General features: G+C 54.3%; 1 protein-coding gene across 8 annotated transcripts in view; it reads right to left on the bottom strand.

Moving 5' to 3' along the window:
* CHD6 (chromodomain helicase DNA binding protein 6) overlaps positions 1–14,822 on the bottom strand; it is an 87,557-nt gene that overhangs the window by 29,389 nt on the left and 43,346 nt on the right. For 6 of the 8 annotated variants that reach the window (XR_015774192.1, XM_088064726.1, XM_088064729.1 and 3 more), the window contains 12 exons: positions 11,339–11,477; positions 10,678–10,827; positions 7,841–7,906; positions 7,342–7,400; positions 6,429–6,546; positions 5,200–5,286; positions 4,831–4,980; positions 4,431–4,552; positions 3,561–3,804; positions 2,951–3,127; positions 1,238–1,381; positions 250–505 (listed from right to left, as the gene is read on the bottom strand). Coding sequence is in view for 7 of the 8 variants with exons in the window: in XM_088064726.1 (XP_087920852.1) it covers positions 250–505; positions 1,238–1,381; positions 2,951–3,127; positions 3,561–3,804; positions 4,431–4,552; positions 4,831–4,980; positions 5,200–5,286; positions 6,429–6,546; positions 7,342–7,400; positions 7,841–7,906; positions 10,678–10,827; positions 11,339–11,477 (1,712 nt within the window). In the remaining variant the exon portion in view is untranslated. The remainder of the gene's footprint in view (positions 1–249; positions 506–1,237; positions 1,382–2,950; positions 3,128–3,560; positions 3,805–4,430; positions 4,553–4,830; positions 4,981–5,199; positions 5,287–6,428; positions 6,547–7,341; positions 7,401–7,840; positions 7,907–10,677; positions 10,828–11,338; positions 11,478–14,822) is intronic. The other 2 variants (XM_014260792.2, XM_088064731.1) reach the window with 1 other exon arrangement.

The raw sequence follows: 14,822 nt of genomic DNA, 5'->3' as shown, positions 1-14,822 counted from the left end.
TGGGACGTTGGTCCTGTGTCAGAACACCACCGAACACAGTGAGCCTCAAGAGACCCTGAGGTTCCCATCAGCAAGCAGCCCTTGGAGGGAGCTGGGCTGCCTGGGAAGGCAACAGGACAGAGCACTGCCACACCATCAGCAGATGGCACAAGGCCTGAGCTGGCTCTCCAGCTGGGTAAGTTCTGCTGGTAGTAAATGTTCAGTGATACCTGAGTGTCCCCCCATACAACTCCTGTGCACAGCCCTCACCATTGATGAGGTACGGGTGATTGCAGCACTTGCGCAGCTCCATCATGGTATTGATGAGGTTGGGCATATTGTGCTGGTTGGCACCCTTGGAGAGGAAGGAGAAATTCTTCTCCAGGATGGCCCGATAGTATTTCTTCTGGATATTGGTCAGCTCCACCTCAATGATGGTCTCCTGCTTGGGTGCCAGATTCTTCTCAACATCATCCTTCAGCCGTCGCAGCATCATGGGCTTCAGGATGGACTGCAGCTTCTTCACCTGCAGAGCAAGTGCAGACACTCACTGCCCTTTCTGCATGGCAAGCACATGGGCCCAGCAGAGGGGTCTGCAAGACTGGAGCCTCCCCACACTGCAAACCCACTGCAGGTGACTCTGGAGCAGCTGCTCAGCAGCCAGCCAGGACAACTTCAGGGGCTGGGCTTCTTAGGGCAGGCATGACCAGTCCCAGGCTATGAACTTCACATGCCTCTGCTGCCAGCAGCCTTAGGTGTCTGATGCAGGAGGAGAGCTGAGAGTTTGGATGGCAGCTGAGATGGTGGTTGCTTCATGTGCCTGTGCCTGCTCCCACAGAATGACCACCTTTGTGCAATTTCCACATTCAAAAGGCAGTGGGACAGCCAAGGCAACTCAGCGGCTTCCCACGACCCATACTCAAGGAGAGCTTTGGAGGAAGGCTCTCCAGGGGAACCTGACAAGGGTGACTGACACATGGACTTACTGGCCTCCCTACTACCCCTGCACTCTTGTGGGTCTCAGGGACAGACCAGGTGGGAGAGGCAGGTGAGCTGTTCTACCCAGGCATGTAAGGGCAGCAGGGAGTCACCACTGCCTTGGCAGGGGTGGGTCTCCTCTCCCCGGAGCAACTTTGCTTTTCCTGGTATGAGGAGTCCTATCCACTTCAATGAAGCACATGTCTGAAAGCACGCCTGGTTTGGTCACCAGGTGTCCCAGCGGCCCGTGCTAAGTCACCAGTGTAATTATTCCAGGTACCTGCTCCTCTGTCTTCAGGTCTCCAAACTCTTCCAGGAAGGCTGTCTCTGAGGGGAACTGCTGTGGCTCCAGAAAATTTAGGAGGCTGAAGAGCTCCTCCACCGAGTTCTGCAGGGGGGTCCCTGTCAGCAGCACCTTGTGCTCCTGGGAACACACAGAAAACAGGTTGAGAAGGTGTCCCAAGAGCACAGTGCTTCTTGCCTTCAAACCTAAGAAGCACTCTGGGTGGCCTGGGAGCACCCACACACCCTGAGAGGCTTCCCTGGCCATAGTGCCAGCCCTGACCGAGCCACTGCCACACAACAGTGTCTTGTGGCTCCCAGGACACTCATGTGCACATGTTCCACTACAGCTCTGTGCAACAGCCAAGCCCAAGATCTCACACTGCTCCCAGGCTTCAGCCCTGGCACAAGACCCTCAGGTAGGACTGTGCTGGTGCTGGACAGGGACACTGACAGAGCCTCTGTGCAGCTGGGGGCAGGATGCCTGTCTTCAGGGCTCAAAGAGAGCAAGAGGGAACATGTCCCAGAGCCATGGAACACCGAGGGTCAGCAATGACCTGCTGCTAGGGCCAGTCTCAGCAGGGCGCTCCAAAATCGGCAGGGGCAGGTATGACTGTGCACTGGGAACAAAGGGGAGCTTTCCTTAGAGGTTCACCATGTAGGTACATGTGCAGTAAAAGAAGATGGGGTCCAAACAACCCCTAAAACCTGGGGGTCTGAGGACCAGATGATCCCTCAAGGAGAATGCTCTCCCTCCCATGCCTGACAACATGGGCTTGGGCTTCAGGCACCACCAGGTGCTGGTACTTGGTGCTCCAGCTCCTCTGTCCCAGCACTGCCAGAGCCTTGGGCTCATTACTCAGGCTAATCCTCCTGCCCAGTCTAGTGCAGGAAATGTCCCCAGGAGTGGCCAGCTAGGAAAGAAGGGCAATTGTAAGGTGAGAGACTCCCATAGGACTTGTACAAAGGAAGGTGATGGTTTAGAAGGGGTACCAGTAGCAACCCTGCTTTGACCCAAACTCACAACCCAGCAGGGTCCTGCACAAGACACAAAGTCTTGTGCAGCCAGGGGAAACAGCAAGGTCTTTTGGAACTTGTAGGAGTCACAAGACTAATTATTTTCAGAGTCCTGGCCCAGCTACAGGTGAGTGTGATGGAAGATGGGTACAGTTGGAAGATCCAAAAGGCCTGTTGGCCCTTGGTCCAGCTAACAGCAGTGCTGCTTTTCCCACGGTTGGAAAGGAGCTGGACATCCAAATAATTTTTCAGAGCAGCTCACTGATCCCTTTGTTAAGCCAGCCCTGGTATGGGCTGGTCCCATGTCTGCACAGCAGTAAGAAACCAGCTCAAACACCACAGCCTTGCCCAGTGTAGGGCACAAGGTACACCATGGCCAGGGGTGCTGTGCAAGGCTGGCCAGCAACTGTCCCCATGTGTTGCACCAGCTTACACTGTGCTGTAAGGCTGCACAGGGCTCTGGCAAGGACCACCACCAGGTGGGGAGGGACAGGGGGAGTTAATATTCCACTCTGGCAAAAAGAAGTTTGTGAAGGCTACAGGGCACCAGTGCCCCGTCCATCAAGCAGCCCCCTGGATGGTTTTCCTCCAGCCTGCCACAGGGCCTGAGCAGCTGACAATGGCATCTGACTGCTCAGCATGGCCATCTCCAGCCCACCCCGCTCCCAGGTGAACCTGGGCAGGACATGCTCACCAGGGCCATGAGCTTCAGCCCCTCCAGGAGTTTGCAGTTCCTGTTCTTCAGGCGATGTGCCTCATCAATGACCACACAGCGCCACTGAATCTTCTTCAGCTCTGGGCAGTCAGCAAGGATCATCTCAAAGGTGGTGATAACCACCTGGAACTTGAAGATCCCAGGGAGAGGGTTACCCTAGGGAAACAGAAACCAGAATTTGGGTCCTGAAGGGCGGCAGCACACTGTCAGACCTCCTGTCTGACAGTATCAGTGTGAGCATCTGACTCTGAGCTGGAATTTCCCCAGAAAAATCTCTCTCAAGCATTGGACAGGTTTTTGCAAGCCTCCTTGATGGCCACAGGCTGTGTATCTACAAACCAGACACTGCCCCAGGGCAGGCACATAGGCCTGAACAAGAACCAGGGCTATGCTATACCCTCCCTGTTCTGCATGAGGTGTGCCTGTTTACTCATACACAGTGCAACCTGAGCCCATGCCAGCAAACAGGGCTGTAAAGATCACCTTTCCCTCTCCAAATGAACAAGCTCCACAAGCAGCTCAGCGCTTCCCAAGTAAAGGAAGCCAGGGCTGGGGAATGCATCCTGGGAGGGCTGTGTGCATCAGTCACCTGTGTGTCCCTGTACACCATCTCGTACTGCTGGATCATCTGCCGGCTGATCTGGCTGCCGTGGTACACGATGGCGTTCATCTCCGTCCAGGTGCGGAACTCCCTCTCCCAGTTTGTGATGGTGGAGAGAGGTGCGATGATGAGGAAGGGGCCATGAATGCCCATCAGGAATATCTCCGAGAGGAAAGTGATTGACTGGATTGTCTTCCCCAACCCCATCTCGTCAGCCAAGATGCAGTTCTTCCTGCAGAGATGGACAGGATCAGGTCAGTGTGGCTCATGGGGGCAGAAACCACTCTATTACCAACTCTTTGATGGGATGTCAGGCACACCACCTCTGCCTACACTTCTCTGACCCTGCAGCATGGAGCGTGGGGGGACTTTGGTATAATGGCCCAAATCTGTCTGGGTAAGCCAGCCAACTTCTTGTAAGATCATGCATTCAAAATCAGCATGAAAGATGCTGTTTTTCAGGTACACATGAGCCAGGGAAAGATGCATTTGATGTCCTGCTGCAGCTGAGAACATGCATATTCCCACCTGCGTGCCACACAATGGGTCACCAATAGCCTGGTCAATACAAAAAAAACAGGTGTATCTTATAACCATAGGTAAGCCCTATTATCTCCAAGACTCATCAGCATTTACCAGGGAGAAACATTCCCAAAGACTCAGTTGCCAAGCTAAAGCAAATCCACTGTTTCTGGCAGCTGCCTGACAGCTCCAGCACTCGAAGGACTCAGCTGCTGCTCTGTCAGGCCCGTGTTTGACTGCTCTGCTGCCCACCTTCGCTGTTCCCATGACAGCACACACAGGGCCTGCTGCCAGCAGAACTGCTCATGGCAGCACTGGGCTCCAGCCCCTCCTCACCTGTTATACCAGTTAAAGAGCAGCCAGTTCATTCCCTCCAGCTGATACTCCCGTAGCTGGTTGCTGTTCTTGTACTCCCGGGACTTCTCCAGCTTCTGCCAGGACTCAGACGCTGGGCGCTCCTAGGAGAGGACAGCAGCAGCAAGGTCCATGGAAGATGCTAATGGCCAGTGAGGCCAGATTCCATTGCTGGGACTGCACATCAGGGACACTTCAAAGCAGTCACTGACAGCTGAGTCACAGCAAGGGCCTGGCCTCAGGAACCAACCCTCAGACCTCCAGAGGGGAGGATACAGGACTTGCACTGCAGCACCAGGGACCAGGTCAACACTGCTGGACTGTGGCAGGACACAGCCAGTCCCTGCACCCAGGGCAGCAAGCTGCCAGCCGGGTACGTTACCTCAGGGTACGTTACCATGTGCTTGATTTCTGGAGGGATTTGGAGGGCTTCAAACTCCTTAATCTTCCCTGGGTCAACATCCTCCTCCAGCTCCCAGGTGCTCTCCTCATAGGGCAGTGAGCACCACTTCACCAAGTAGTGAGTTACCTCCTGCAGCACAGAGAGAGACAGGCTCAGAGACCAGGAGGGTCAGCAGCCCTCCATCCACCCTGTGCCAAGGGTCCTCAGGGACAGGGAAAGCTGTGCAAGGGAAGGCTGGGAAGGCTCAGGGTGCTCAGTGATGACACACAATGTGCACCATGGGGCCGGGCCTCCTGCCAAGCCTCCCTCCTTCCCTCCATGGGGCAAGCAAGAGATGCAGCTTCTCACCTCCCCAGTGTCAGGGTCCTTTGTGTGAGCCACCTCCAAAATTCGATCTACCTCCACGTAGTCCGGGTTGAACAAATCCTCATCAGGCTGTGATGGCAAACAGTAAAGCAGGAGGCAAGTTCAAGGTGATTCCAGGGTTAAACAGATGGGCACAAGTAAACAGCTGTGGGGCATCTGTCCCCAGGATGCTGCTAGCTGTGTGCAACACACCAAGTGCCCTGGACACAGGTACAGACATCTGTCTCTGGGCAGGGAGGATGCAGGAGCCTGGCAGAAGGCAGAGCTCTTTCTTTAGAGCAGTCACATGCTCCATGCTGCCCTTGCTGGGAAGCAGGAATGTCCTCTCCACCTATCTGGCTCCAAGGTACAAGTCCTAAGCTGTCTGCTCCAGCTGATGTGCAGCATCCAGAGCTGTGATCGCCAAAGTGCATAGCACCCAATGAACCCCATGGCTGCAAGGGGTGACACCTTGGTCTCTGTCTCTGCCTCCCTCTTGCCCCACCTACCACAGCCCTTGGGGAGACATGGCCTAGTGCTTGGGAAGGAGAAAAATCAGGCTTCTATGCTCACAACTCCCCAAGCCCCAGTTAGTTACAGCAAAAGAGCATGTGCTCCTTGCTGAACTGTCAGTGATACAAACTGTTCCAACACATGTTTTTTTTGCATCCTGAGCAAGACCCCAAGCAGACTTGTGAGAAATTTGACACACACCCCCAGCTCTGCAGCTACAATGGAGAGATTTTCATAGCCTACTGGCCTGATTTACACTTGTAAGGGGCAGTTTGAGGAGATCCAACAACTATCTCAAGCAGAGAAGCAAGATAAATTATAGAACACCTTTCATACTAAGCAAGATTAATCTGCTTATAGACCAGAGCAGGCAGGAGCTGCCCTAAGCCCAGATATTTATAGCTCACTCTCTCCCACAGCATCTCTGCTCCACCACAGAAGCACCTCCAGCCCTGTATGCTGCCCTCCCTCCCACCAAGCAACTCTTTCAGAGCTGGTAGTGCCCAGCAAGTGACACTTGTCACCCTGCTCCTGATTCCATCAGTGACACTACAGGTGTCCGGGGCACAGTCATGAACTCTCAGCTCCAGTCCTGGTGCCTTAGGCCCTGGAGATGGACTGGTATCAGCAACAAGGTGTCAGGCGCAGCTCCTGGCCTGCTCAGCCATGGCACTGGGCTCAGGGTCAAAGCACCACTGCTCACTGTGCTCCACTCTCACCTCTGTGAAAATATGTTTCATCTGAGCCTGCTTGTTCCGGAAGCGTTTTATCTTCTGCGAGATCCTGGGGTCCTTCTCCAGTTCCTCCAGAGTTGCCCATTTACAGTGGAGGTAAGAGCTGTAGGGGGAAAAAAAAATCAACAACACATGACCAAGAGGCCTTTAGTCTCAAACCCATCCACCACAAATTGCAGCATGGATCTCCCAGAGATCCAGAGAATGCCCAGCCCATCCCTATGCCTATGCCACCCCAAACTGGGGAAAACCATGCCCCAGGACCAGGACAAGACCAAGCACTGAAACTGCAGCAGCTTCCCTGCTTCCCACTACCACAGCTGGCTCAGGACAACAACAATGCCTTACATTTCAGCTTTCATATTTTCCAGATTCTGGAATTCCAGATACTGCATTAGTATATAACTCTGAACCTCATACACAAGTTCTGTTCACAGTTTAGTTAGACAAAACAATCCTTTTCCAGCCTGAGAACCAATGACACCGTTGTGGCTTCAGGCCCAGAAAGTATAAACAACAGCAAATTAAGGAGAACAGTCAGGGAGAATGGGACTTCAGAACCTGAAGCTGTAATTGGACAATTAACCTCAATATGTAAATGGACCAAAACTTTAAAAAGTGTGAAAACTTGTGACCGGTTGTCCATCTTGGGTGTAGCCATGGCTGGGTTCTTGAATTGCTCAAGGTGTAGCATTTGAAGTCATTTTTAATAAATACCTACTTTATTCCTTTAACACTGTCTGGCCTCTGTTCTAAATAGCCTCTCAAGGCATCAACAGGGGCAAGAAAACAGGGATGGTGGGGATGCAGCTAGGGATGGGATGGAGGTGGGAAGGCACAGTCCTTGCTCCTGCATGCACAGGACCCACAGAAAAAAACACCACAACACTGAACGTACAAGTTCCTGTATTTGACGTAGAACTCCTCTGTCTCAAATGCCAGGCCTCCAGGATGAGCCTGAAACCAAGGGAAGGAGAGTCAGTGACAGTCAGAGGCTGTGCAGAAGCTAGGGGGGCATGCTCAGCCATCCCTTCCATGGCCACAGGCTCCAGGGACTGAGCTGAGGACAGCCAGGCACTCGTGCTGCTGCTTCAGAGATGCAGTAGCTCTGGGGAACATGATGTGAGACCACCCTTGAGCATGGGGAACTCCAACACCTCCTGGGCATCAGCCCAGGCCTGACTCCTCTCCAGAGGCTTTCTGGTACCCAGGACAGACAGGCACCACACTGATCCACAGCTCAGAAAGGTGCCAGTCTGGGCATACCCCAGCACCCCACCACAGCAGCAAGAGCACCAACTGCTGCTACAACTCATGTCCCTGCTGCACAGGGCAGTCAGGTCTCATCCCTCCTCTGCTCATGGACTTCCAGCCCCACTGACATCTTTGCCACTCACCTCCTTCTGCACCATCCTGGAGGCAAGGATCTTCTCAATGATATTGGCATCATCCTCGGGAGGCTCCTGGGGACAGGAAAAGAGAGCTCTGTTTCTCTGGATCATCATGTGCCCCTGGCACTCTCCCAGCACAGAATGGCTGCTTACTCCTCTCCCAGTCCCCCAGCTGGGGAGACAGAGTTGGCACTGGGAGCTGGGAGAGCTGTGCTTGGGGAGCCCTTGCTGGGTGCAAGGGTGTAAACGCCACCAGCCCAGCTACACTCACCCTCTGCCTGTCCTCTTCAGGTCAGCCCAGCCACAGCACTGTCAGGTTTGCTGTGTGGGTCCTTCCAGCTACACCAGGGTAGCCAGAGAGGGTGGAAAGTCTCCCAGAAAAGAGGAGGGAGCTTGGGCAATTCTGCCCATGGACCCAAGAAAGGAAATATGCCAAAATGTGCACATTCCTGCTCCAAGGCTCTCTCCAAGCCGCATCCTGGTCATGCCTTGGAATTTATACTGCCCCATAGTGCTGGATACTCCAAGGGCCTCAGGAGGGCAGGCAGCATGTCTGTCAGGCCCTGCCACAAGTCACCCACATGCTGTCCCATGGCCACAGGACAAGGGCAACACCTCCTCACTCCACCACTCTCCATGCAGCTCTTCCTGGCAGGCTCGAAGTGCTGCCTCCTTCCTTCTGCAGGCTTCTACTCTGTCCCCATACTCACTCATTGATCCCTCTGCTGGCACCCAGAGGCTCCCAGCACAGCCCCAGCCCCTCACACTGAGCACAGGCTTTGCTGCAGGTGGCCCTAATGCTGTCCTGCTGCCAGCTCTGGGGAGGTGGAGGCTCTCCTGGCTGCAGCTGTGCCAGGACCAGGCACACCAAATGCCAAGGGACAAGAGAGCCAAGCTTGGGCCTCTCTGTGCTACAGAGGAGACACACACACAGGAAGATTCAAGGGAGATGACAGACACCAAAAACATGGAGCCTGCTTAAGCATTAGAATATCAGTTCTGCTTTGGCTGGAAGACAGTACAGCAGAAGGAGGAGCAAAGTGCACAGCAGAAAGCAGAAGGACTCTGTTCATTCCCTTCTGACGGAGGCACAGTATGGACCAAGGCAAAGTAGTCCTGAGGTGTCACTTTGCAGACTAGAAAGTCTCTCAAAGAAAGGCATGGGACAGGCTGGGGAAGGACAGACAGACAGGGTATCCCACACCCAAAAGTTCTGGGAAAGCCAAGACCATGGCCAGGACCACAGCAACCCTTCCATCCCCAGCCCACAGGTGACTGCTGCCTTGGCACTGTCCTTGAGTGCAGGGTGGGATGCTGGACCCAGCACCACAACACAATGAGCAGGGAACAGATCTACCTGGGCCTGCTGGCTGCCATCTGAGGCCCAGAGCACGATTTCTGCCCTATTTGGGGAACTCTGCCCTACACTGGGTTAAGACAGCTGAAGGGAGCACGCAGAAGTGCTCCTGCCACAGTCACTGTGCAGTGCCTGTTTCGCCATGCCCAGGCATCCACCCTGGCACTGCTGGGCTCTGCTCAACCCTCCCACAGTGGGTTTGTGTGAACATGGCCATCACAGCAGTCCAGCGCCCTGGTGCTGGGAGCTCCCATGCTGATCCACAGCCCTTACACAGGCTTCCACTGGTCTGTGGCTCATTGCTGGATGCCTGAAGGCTCCTGGAGGAGCCCTGCATTGCCCAAAGAGCTGTTTAGGACTATGTCCAGAATGCAGGGGGAAAGCTGCAAGTCCAGGCCATGGAGAGAGCAGCCCTGAGGCTGCAGCACTCACATCCTGCCCTGCCTGTCAGTTCCAAACCTGGGAGCAGCCACAGGCAGTCCCAGCTGGGTAGGCTGGCCAGGCCTCAGAGCAACCATCCAGCCTGGCTGTTTTGGACTTCAGCCTTAATGACCCATCTGGAGCAGGACAAACTGAGTTAGAAGTTTAGGACTGAGAGGAGAACAGGGTGGGAGCATGGACACATGCCAAAGGCAGCTCATACCTGCTGCTTTGAAAATCTTGGAGAGATGGTTGCCAGGAGCCCAGCTGGGACACAGCCTCAGGCAGAGCTGGAGCTGCACTGGCAGCATGTCCTGTGGGTGTGTGGCAGCCCCAGGCCAGGCATAGATCATCAGGTCAGGGCTTATTAACAGAGCTAATACCCACCAAAACCTTGGGAAGAGGGTAACAGAAAGACCATGAAAACAACTAGTGCCCATTATTAATATCCGGCAGCTTTGACCAGAGAGATGGAATGAGTTGCAGGATCCAACACACAGTCACAGACAGGCAGGAAGGAGCTGCCAGCACCCACCAGGAGCCAGCACTGAACCAGTGGGCAGAGACAGAAGGACAGCAAGGCCCAAACTGCACTGGCACCGCGTGGTCCCTGCCATGCTGCCCAGCAGATCAGCTCAGCTGGCAAGGGTCAGGCTGGCATCGCTGTGGACTGAGGCACTGATGGAGAGCAGCAATGCAGGCAGAAAATTATGACCTGGCGCCTACAAAGTCCTCAGCTGGCAGGGACAAAATAATAATCATGGACAGGAACTACAGAGACCATAGCCAAAGGTGGACATGGGCAGTGGGTAGGACAAGTCCAGCTGTGTGACACATTCCAGAGGTCTTAATCTCCAAGCAGGAGCAGGTCAGTTGGACCAGTACACCTCTTGTCCATCTCACAGTTCCTAAAAAGCCAGCCTAAACCCTCCCAAACAGACAGTCTCTCACCCCATCCTTAAGCTGGGACCCACCACTTGGGACCCACAAGCCTCAGCAGTGACATTTTGGGATACCCTGCATGAGGCAGATCCCTCACACCCCCCAGTCCCACATCCAGCACTACCTCTGCCTGCCATGCCAGAGTAGAGGCAGAGAGCGCAGAGGTTCGCCCAGCTCCCAGCACAGCAATTGTCTCGCCGTCATCATCCACAACCTTGAAATCCAGGTCCTCGTTGTACTTCCTCCTCTTCACCTGCCGTCCTGAGCGTCGTTTCTGTATACAGAGTGAAAAAAGGCAGTGCAAGGAGGCATGGGCAAACCAAGTACCTCCTCCTTGCTCATGTGGCAGAGAGAAAGCCCCAGGGCTGCCAGAACTCCTCCCAGTCCCTCCCCTGCCCCAGCAGGATGGGGGGTAGTAGGAAAATAGGCACTCCTTGAAGTGCTGAGATCTCTATCCTGGCCCACAGAGCCCCATCAGTCCCCAAGATGTGAGGCAGAGGAGCCCTGTAGAGATGCAGGGCATGCAGCCCCCCAGGCTCTGAGGTCAATATGTCCCCCTGTGCTTTGCCAGGAAAGGGAGCTGCCCAGAGCTGTAGTGGAGAGAAACACTCAAGGCTGAGACACGCAGAGCCCAGGGCAGCAGCGTGCACCCAACTCTGAGCCAACAGCTGACTTCAGGCTGATAGAAGCTGACCACACTGCTGAACATGCTCTCTGATTCCTGTGCCCAGAGGCCCTTGTTGTGGTCCCACTGAGAGGCAGCCAGCCGAGGGCTTTGGACATACCTGGCTGTCAGCTGATTCTGCAGACTCCTCTGGGCTCTGTACAGATGGGCTCAGGAGATCCTGATCCAAATCCAAACTGTTCACTGGTATCTCATTTTTCCTCTTCCCTTTCTTCTTCTTCTCCACAGGGGTGTCTTTGCTGCCGAGGCAGACTGACAGTTAGATCATGTCCTGGGGATCCCAGAGGAGAGGCAGCAGGCACCCATACAGAAAGAGCACTGTTCCCACTGGATCACCCAGAGACACAGCTCAAGGCTCCTGGGACCTCCCCCAGCACTGGAGATTCCCGGTCACTGATGCTCATTAAGGACACCAAGTGTTTCTCCATCAGTTCCAGAACACTGGGATGAAATGGTCCACATGCCCCGCCTGGTGAGGAGGCTGGGTGCTCTCACCAGCCAGGGGAACAACACAGGGGCTGTAGGAGCTGAGGTTTGACTCATGGGGTCTAGCACAGGAATAAAGAGGATCTCTCCACTGCCAAACTCAGTATGCCAGGGCAGCAAGGTGCCTGCTCTGATCACAGCACTCCCAAACACATTCTGTTCTAACCGAAGTCAGAAATAAAGTTCAGCAGCCCTAGAGGCAACCCATGTCCTGGCACCCTGGAAACAAACCTTCAAGGCCAGTCTGGAGAGCACTGGACACACTGCTGGCCACCTTTTGCATGTGCCACAGAGCTCTTCCAGACCCCAGTAAACCTTTACACCAAGCACAAGCTGCTCCAGTTCATGGTTTGTGCTCCTGAGTCACAGCACAGAGCCCCCTCCCGAGGCAGCTGAGCAGACTGGCATGAGCCTTCAGCTGGAGGGAGTTAAGCCCTGTGATTGCCAGGGACACAGGAGGATGCAGATCCAACTCCCACAGGTGCAATGACCCATCACTGCTGGCTCCAAGGGCCCACTGGGAAGCTCTGTCCCACCAAGGAACTGTCTTCCATGCTCAGGTCATGGAGGGGATTTGGGATCTGCTCCCATGAATCCCACCACCTTCCTGAAAAACATGGAAAGACAAGCCATCCCACAGCATGTTCTCGGGGTAAGGGCCACCTGCACCCCTGCCTGCACAAGGAAACAGGACCAGGAAGCACCATGGTAGAAAAAACAACTGCTCCCAGCATGCCAGTCCATCCTTACTCTCTGCAAGGAACACTTAAGGGAATGGCTCCAAAGAGCTGGTGCTTGTCCCAGAGCTGAGTAATACCTCCTTCCTCACTTCCAGTCCCATCATTTGTCCCCTCCACATCCCAAATCTGCACAGTGGCACAGGAACCATCAGTTTCAAAGCAATGTGAAGGTTTTACCTCCATTTAATGAGAAAAATCTCTGCTTGACTGTGATTAGTGAAAAATAAAGGTAAAAATCTGTTGTTCAGGCCAAAAATGCCTTGGCCATGCATATATGCCTAAATTAGAGGCTCTATCCAGCAATATTTCCACCAAGCAATAACTCCCAAGATATTGATTTAGTCACAATTAACAACTGTTTCATTCATGAGTCAGTCATTGACTATGATTAGAAATAATTTAGAATAAATTATGCCACCATTATCTGCCACTTAGAGGACTCCCAGCAATCATTCCATCTGCAGAGAGTACAAACTAACTAAAGCCTGCTGCTCACCTCTCCCCTTCCTGTGCTGCCAGGGCCCCTCAGGCACCTCCCCAGCTCCATGTGGCCAGTGGGCACAGGGGGATACACAGCTCTGCTCCCTGCAGAGCTTCCAACCCGACACCCATGGCCATCCCTCACACAGAGGGCGTTTCTTGGTGGCTGACCCAGAGCCCAAAGCAAGTCTGAGAAAAGGCTCAAAGAGGGGCTACAGAAGCAGGAAATTTGTAAGGAGGACCACCTGGACTTTCCAAGCAGCAGAACTGGAACTAGGTCCTCCTGGAAGGTGCAGATGAGCGGAAGGCAGCACCACAGGCTCAGGCTATACTAGGATAGAGCATCAGGAATGCAGAGCTTTGTGGAACTCCCAGATTCCCACACACAGTTTCTTCTGGTTGCATGATGTGTTACAGTAATATTACATTGTTTGGTTTGCGTGAAGTGGCCTCTTCACCAGGGCTCTGCTGGTACCCAGAACAGCAAGTTGGTTCCCTTTCAGCCCCTTGTGGTATGCCCAGAACCTGCTGTACCCAGGTAGGAGAGCCAGGGTTTCCAAATCTGCAGCTGGGGTTACCCTGCCACGAGCCCCATCTCTGGCAGAGTGATCTGTGCACCAGCTACCCACAACAGGTTACACAGTCATGAGCTGCCCTGTATGTAATACTCAGCATCCTGTGAAAGCACTGCTGGCAGTCAAAGGACCTACAAGAGCCATGAATGCCTCCAGGAGCACAAGCCTCCATGGCCTGGTCTTCCCTGGGTTCCCCTGCTTTGGTCTGGTCCCACAGGTCCTGCTGCAGGGGCAGATCTCTGTGAACTGCCTGAATGGCAGGTCCTTACTGGTGGAACAAAAGTGTTATTAGGAAAATCTGATGGCTGCATCCTTCATCCCAGGACCCTCCTTGGGGCCCAGTGCTGCATTCACATGGGCATCATCCTTCCCTTCCTCGCCTGCACCCCCATCTCCTTCTTTGTCCACATCTATCCCTCTCCTGTAGTCCTCCTTGGGGCCTGGAGGAGCCCTTCCCTCACCTTCCCAGCATGTCCACTTGATCTGCCCATACCCATCTGCTCTGGCTCACCAACCCATGACAAACATCTGCAGAGCCCCAGGCTCAAGGAAGAACACAAGTGACAGCACTGCATGGCTCAGGGATCTGCTGGGGACATGGCACCCAGCTCTTGTCCTGCTGAGCAACCCACATCTCCTCTTGTCCACAACCAGCCCACACCAATGGCACTAAAGGCCAGCCCAGTGGCAGCTGCACAGCCATGGCCCCTCCAGGATCCAGCTGTCAGTGAGCTCTGAAGGAATAGGGCTCTGGAAGACCAAACGACATTGGTGCTCTTGAGACCTGCTCTGCTCCCTGCATATATTCTTCATTAAAAAGAAATCAGAGCTTCTGGCCAACCAGCCTGTTAATTAAAAGGCTGAGGAAATTACCAGAGGTGGCGGTGCTGGCCTGTGCAGTACAAGGGAGACCTCAGGCCTTCCCCCACTGCTGGCTCTGACTGCCAGAACAGCTCCACAGCTGCCAGGAGGGACAAGTCTTCCAGGAGAGGGAGAGGGGATAGGATGTGCTCCACTATCCTCCCAAACCTGAGCCAAGGGGAGGCAGGCCCTCGGTGTGCCCTCATTTGCACACAGTCCCGGGCCAGGTTTTTCTCACTCACATACCCTCTGCCCAGGCCCCAAATCATACAACAGGCCCTCTGCCACACAGCACCTCACTGTCCTGGTGGAACACCTCCCTAACGTCCCTTTTGCCCCAGGACACTCGGCACAAAGGCCAGACCAAGGAGAGGCCAAGACTCTCCAGTCCTCTTATGGATTTGTAGTCTCTCAGGGCCTCATCCACAAAAGAGCACTTGCC

The sequence above is a fragment of the Pseudopodoces humilis genome, chromosome 19 (assembly GCF_049639895.1).
Source record: "Pseudopodoces humilis isolate 2021_Gansu_Grassland_sample_001 chromosome 19, ASM4963989v1, whole genome shotgun sequence".
In the NCBI taxonomy this organism is placed as follows: Eukaryota; Metazoa; Chordata; class Aves; order Passeriformes; family Paridae; genus Pseudopodoces; species Pseudopodoces humilis.
Note: the sequence above shows the minus strand (reverse complement) of the source record. Positions and strands in the feature narration are given on the sequence as shown.